The following is a 6718-nucleotide window of genomic DNA, read 5'->3' on the forward strand; positions in this document are numbered from 1 at the left end:
CACAATATATCCTGGAGGCCTCAGATATGCACATAACAATATATTTAAAAATATATATATAAAAATATAAAAAAAATTATATACTAAATTATAATTTATTATTGTACAAGTTTTTTTTGGACAGGACAATTTTTGAATCGAGGACATTTTTTGCATCTTTAAAAACATTTATTTCTACATGCATATCGAAAAACTTGGAGTACATTTTGGGTGGATAGAAAATGATGCATCAGTTAGCATCAGTTGTATGGAATCTTTTATGTGCTTTTTACACATTGCAACATCCACAGTTACAAAACATGTCTAGAAAAAAGACAATTAGGCAATGTAGCATCTTCAGGAAAGAGGAAACTGTGGGGTTTTTTTTCTTCAGCATTTCTGTTTTAAATACACACAACTGTATTCTCTGAACTCTGTACACAACTTTTTTCCCCCTTTGCTTTGCCTCTTACCCACTTTTATCCCCACCAAAGTGAGAACAATCAACATAATTCAGCTCAGGTAAACACTAATCATACAGTGTGTCATATAGTGTGTCACAGAGAGCAGCTAAAACTTGTGATACTTTGATAATTGCTACAGTTGACATTACATGACAATGTCTGAGACCCAGAAAAATCTTCAGGCCCAGAAGGACCACCCTCAAATCAAGTTTAAAGTGTTCTTACCCTAGGGTCCTGCCCATCTGTGGTGTTTATCATTTGATAATATGGCATTACTCTTCTTTTAGGAATCCATTAGGAATGCTTAGCCAAAGTGCAAAGGGCAAAGTGAGTAAGCAAGTGCAAACATTCCTCATTGATAGCTGGTAGCTTTCATGTGATAGGAGAGAGCTAGTTTTTTGGAAATAATTAGCAATTGACCAAAATTGAAGAAAATGGGGCAAAAAAAAAATTACACATGGGCATGATAGAGGGCCTAGTGTATAGCTGATGATATGTGTAGCCCATTTTATTGTCAGATAGCTTGCCATTGTGAATGCAAACACTTATGTATGTTAGGGATATGGATGTGTTCTGGATAGGTTGCTCCTTTGTTAGGAAACACAGGCAGCTAGCAGCTATTAAGGGACACAATGTCACTTACATGCATCTTGACACACTGTTTTAAAACACTATGTGGTTGCCTTCATGACATGTTCAAATAGAAGAAGTGGTGATGAAACAGTGGATCAGTGGTTACCTGCTTGAGCAAAACTTCAACTGTTTGGTTGTATTCTGTCTAAACTGTATATTTTTTTTGTATGATGCAAATATAACTGCAAATACCAGTAAAACTCCAACTGACTACCAGTGATTTCGCATACCAGTTGATAAATTACACAGTTCTTTTTAAAATAGCTTATTGTGTTTTTTTATTTCCTAGAAGTATACACATTTTTTCAAAGTTTGGGATTATTATTTAAGTCAAATTATAAGCAAAGCAAATTATAATACACAGCTATCTACTATCATCTTTAGGACAGACATATTAAAACAAAGTAGAACCATTTCAGACATATAGTACCAGATGGCACTGCTTTATTGCTTGGGTTAAAGGTAACTATCAAGACATTATTGTTATATGTAATTGAAAAGGATTATTAAAATATCATATTGAAAATGCATTGTTTGAATGAATACATTTCATATATTTTGTTATTATAATTGTAATAAAAAGACAGTAAGTATATTAAAAAAATTTAATGATACGCTGTGAGTTTAAAAAATAAAAAGCCTAGACAGTTACAGCAGTCAGGCTTAAGTCGCCAGTCACCTCCAGAACATCAATCTCCCCCAGGCTGGTGAACCGGTGGCTGTAGGTACAGATTTGTGTTCCATTGACAAACACGTTGTAATGATGGGGATTGCAGGAGATGATTATCTGAAATAGGCATTACCAAATGAGACTTACATATACTGTAGGCTATGATGAACTTTTTATCCATTAATTTTCAGTTAAAGCACCTACAGTTCAAATAAACTGAGTTGAATAAATTCAATCAGCCACCTATACAAACAAATATACATATCTTATAAAGTGCAAAACATTGTGTACCTGGACGTTTTGCCCCTTGTGGAATGGCATTCCTCCGGAGCGCTCCTCTGAGCCCCACTTCTCCATTGTTTGGGTATTGCGCACAACCACATTTTCATCAAATCGTGGATTGAAATGAAATGCTATCCCACTTCTGTGACGCAGATTAATGGAAAATCTGGTGGTACAAATACCAAATAAAATGTAATAAACATATTGCAGCTTATGAAAAAAATGTGGCATTCTCTCCCTTAAAGACAATGCTTTAAAATGCTATCATAAAACAAAAATGGAAGTGGAAAGTGGCTCACAGTCAGTGTTTGGAGATATGTACTATTGTGAGTCAAAATGAACACAAACAAAAAAAAAATGTTCTCTTATAAATAAAACTATACGTCTGTATGCTTTATTTGTGCAAATAAGCAGAATAACATCTGACCTGCAAGCTTGAGGATTAACTACACCTTGGATGGTAATGTTTCTGCCAGGATACAATCCACCATTGATGATGGATTTGTATGGGACACTCTAACAATAAAAAATATAAGAGGTGGTTATTATGAGCTAATGTAACACAGAATGTGAACTAATCTTGTGACATGGCCTTGAGTTCTTACATAGTTTACTGGAGCAGGAAATGCAGGTGCCTATACAGTCAAAAAAGAGAAGAGAATCAGAGAAGCAGAGAAGCAGTTTATTGTGAAAGCACATGTGAAAGGCAAGTATAATTCTAAAGTTGTAGAGTAAAGATGTGTTCGGTTGAAAAACAGGAAGCTGTGGTGTAGTAGTGTCAACTTCAAAAGCATGTGACTACCAATGAGGTCAATAAAGTTATGGAAACTATCGCAATAAAATTTCAACCTTTGGCCACATGAGAATGAGCCACAGCTCCAAAGAAATGTGGGGAATAAGTGAGCTTTTTCTTTTATTATTGAAGTGTTGTAGACTTAACTTAATATAGTTGTGTATTAAACAAAATAATATATGCCCTTTATTACATGTGAAATCTTTACACTTCTAACAAAGTAATACTTTCTGTTTTTTACACAGGTTATGAGGTTGTACAAGCTTAACTTATATGTACAAACATAAAGATACTTACACTACATGCATTAGGATAAGCAAACTGTGGCTACAAACAGGAGATATAACATTGTAAATGTCATTTTGTGACAAACAACCATGTTAGTAAAAAAAAAGAATATATATCCATTATATTATAAATAAAATAGCAAATTATTCAGTCTTTACTAATCATCTTATTCTAACATTTCTAAAAACTATTTCTGCATATTTTTTTAAAAAGGTTTCAAAATTCTAGCAGTTACCTGGAATCCAGCTTGGGCAGGTACAAAACCCTACCAAATGGAAACAAAAACATTTTCATAAAACAAGACTTAGGCAACACATAGTTCTGCCATGGTACTGTAATGACATCCCTTACAGGAAGGCAATTATCCATTTATTATCTACACCATCCTACTGTGTCACAGGGAACATGGATCACACCTACTGTATTCACACACTACAGACAATTTAGAGATGCCAATCAGCATATAATACATGTCTTTGTATTGGGGGAGGAGAAACCCCTGAAGCATAGGTTGTGTGTGAGTGTGTGAGAACATGCAAACTACAACACAGGTGCGCGCACACACGTGCAAATGCGCACACACAAACGCACAGGGCAGAGGTAGGAATTGAACCCCCAACCCTGAATGTGTGTGGCAAACATGCTCCCCACCAAGCCACAATGCCCCCCAGATGACAATTAAACCAAAATTAATTTCCCAGTTTCATTACTTGCATGTGTAACTGTATGTAACCAAAGACCCTTCCCTAAATTTCCCAGGTCTTTCTATAAATTTATTAGGATTTGTTAAAGAAACAAGACATGAAACAAAATGTGTTGTGCTTTAAATTGTTCTCACCACAGGATCCTGGAAACTGATGGTATTAACCTCCACCATCCCATCAACTCCGATCGTGTCCACCATGTTAAATGGGATACGGTGAACGTAATCCTTGATGTGGATGCCATTGACACTTATCTATGAAAACATTCTGTCAAGATCAGCATGTTGCCTTTTATACAGTATTATACTCATAACACTTATAATAAGACAAATAGTGATAAAATTAGGTCAAATCACGTGCTGTGGTAATAATTTTTTATTTGCTAATGTTGGAAAAAAGAAGTGAAAGGACCTAACCTTGTATGATTGGGTTGTAACCAAGATCTGCATATTGAAAGCGTTTCCCATGGGAAAGTAAGACTGGTATATGCGCTCCTCTATACCCCAGGAGTTATTCTGCTTAGTGTTAGCCACAATGTATCCTGAACTGGAGTCATAACGTGGGTTAAAGTGCAGGGCAATGTTAGCATCTGGTCTGGAACCACACTGGAGATTCACATGAAACCTGAAAAGAATAAACAAATTGGAAACAACTGTACATTCTAAACAAGAAATATATAGTAGATATATTCAAATAATCTAAAATTATGTAGACACCTGACCAATAATACATATATTGACATAAAAATGTGTCTGTAAAATTTTTCTGTTTATACTGATATAATAATGTAAAGACATTAAACAAGCATGACATTTTTAAATACAACTACACAGTACTCTGTTTATAAATAATCAAACCATGAGTAAGTCATGTATCTATCTACCCTCACAAACATAAAAGGTTTTTGTACCTGTTTGCTCCAGGTAAAACCCGTCCACATACAATGATTGTCTTTCCATCCCTCAAGCCTCCTTGGATTGAGCCAGTAAAAGGGATTTTCTGTTGAATGATAAAATGTGCACTTCAGTGTACAACAAATAAATTATGGTACATTGTTCTTGCTCTTCCAGGCTGAAACATGTACCTTCAAAGTACATCAATTTGTTGCAAAGGTCCTTCAACAAAAACAGGATCTTAAAATATCTTTCATATATCTTTTAAAAGGTTAACAAGATCCTACTTTTAGTGAATGTGTGCATAATGCTGTAAACTAAGGATACAGATTTAATTCCTCATTTATCATTCTGTCTTTTTTCAGTCTAAAAATTATGATTTATTTTTAATCATGTTTCTATTCACACACACAAAAACCCCAGAACGAACAATAGGATGATAGAACAAGAGGATTATAGAAGCCTTAAAACTTATATATATGTATAAAATATACACTTTAAAACATCTTTTAATTAGTTGTTTTTCAACCAAACAAAATGAAACTGAAAGAGTAATAAATGGGAAAGAAAAAACACACACTTACTGGGTTGTAAAATGGTTGTTGCTGTTGCTGGGGGTAATATGCCATTTTCCTGATTTCTTTTTCCTGAAACCACTTTGTAATCTGTAATCTGATTACAGACGAACTGCAATCAATGCACTCCGATTGTTTACAGCTGACGGTTTTAGTTTGATCTTGTTTATGCTGCCTCCTCTGACTCAAGAGCTCTTAATGGTCAGGAAGTAGGCGGAGACCATACCGTTAACCATGGAATAGTTCCGTTTTCTGTGAAAGCTGTGTGTCAGTATTGTCTTATAATTGAGCAAAGTACGTTGTGTTTAAACAGTAATTGTACAACAATGTCTACACACCATTACTGTTATGTCTTTTTCTTTTTTCCCCCCCTAAAGACCAACAAAACAAAACGGGCGCGCGCGCGCGTGTGTATTCATACGTATATATATATATATATATATATATATATATATATATATATATATATATATATATATATATACACACATACATAAATCAAAGAGGAAATATATTCATTTAAATAATAATAATTATAATGACAATAATAACGATGAAGACAGTAATAGTATCACACAAGACAAAAAAATACATAAAATAAATTTAACCAGGGGGAAAGAAAATAAATAAATAAATAAATAAATAAATAAATAAATAAATAAATGTAAAATTGGGTATGAGGAAGGTGACAATATCAACAGTAATAGCAATAATAATAATAATAATAATAATAATAATAATAATAATAATAATAATAATAATAATAATATTAGCAGTAATAGTAATGATAAACATATTTACAAATATACTCATTTCATCCGGAATGAAGGGGAGGTCAAAGGATCAGGAAGAGGACAAATAGAAATGGCAGTATTAATAGCAATAATAATGCTAATACAGCCATTAATAGTAATGATTATAGTAGTAGTTATAATAGCAGTAATAATAATTACTGTTATGTCTGTGTAGGCTGTGAAACATTTTCCGGAGAATACAATAATGATGCAACACTTTCCCGTAAGCTTACCCTTTTTCCTGAAAATCACAGCCTATTGCATAACCAGAGGTGGGAAGAAGGATCATATATCCCACCATTCATGTTGGGTGAATAGTGCTTGATTTTTGTTTTGTTTTGTTTTGGTTTTTTTTACTCACATTTATCAGTTTAGTTTGCCAACAACACACACACACCTGGCTTTTATGATAAAAATTATCTGGAAAGGTTTTGCACTAGATTTTGGAGCTTGGCTGTGGGAGCTTGTTCATTCAGCCACAAAAGCATTATTGAGGTCAGACAGTGATAAGTGATGTTGAGGTCAGGGCTCTGTGCAGGAGTTCTTCCACACCATACTGTGTTAACGGGTCATCGACATTGTGATGCTGGAACACTTTTGGACCTCTTACTTCCAGTGAAGGGAAATAGCAGTGCTATAATTT

At 34.0% G+C, this 6718-nt stretch overlaps 1 protein-coding gene across 2 annotated transcripts; it reads right to left on the reverse strand.

Annotated features, from left to right (window-relative positions):
- Positions 1–1489: 1489 nt before the first annotated feature.
- Positions 1490–5466, reverse strand: LOC113643720 (galectin-9). Of its 2 annotated transcripts, XM_027148138.2 has the most exons (10): positions 5291–5465; positions 4724–4812; positions 4230–4437; positions 3948–4067; positions 3345–3374; positions 3119–3148; positions 2634–2663; positions 2456–2544; positions 2038–2194; positions 1490–1863 (listed from the first exon to the last, which is right to left on the reverse strand). In XM_027148138.2, exons 1-10 carry the CDS (start codon positions 5333–5335, stop codon positions 1717–1719), a joined length of 945 nt encoding a protein of 314 aa, XP_027003939.2. In that variant the 5' UTR covers positions 5336–5465; the 3' UTR covers positions 1490–1716. The 2 variants fall into 2 exon arrangements, with proteins under 2 accessions (XP_027003939.2, XP_047676790.1); XM_047820834.1 differs by lacking the exon at positions 3119–3148 and having other exon boundaries at positions 5291–5466.
- Between the last annotated feature and the right edge of the window lie 1252 nt (positions 5467–6718).

Source organism: Tachysurus fulvidraco, chromosome 11 (genome assembly GCF_022655615.1).
Source record: "Tachysurus fulvidraco isolate hzauxx_2018 chromosome 11, HZAU_PFXX_2.0, whole genome shotgun sequence".
Lineage (NCBI taxonomy): Eukaryota > Metazoa > Chordata > Actinopteri > Siluriformes > Bagridae > Tachysurus > Tachysurus fulvidraco.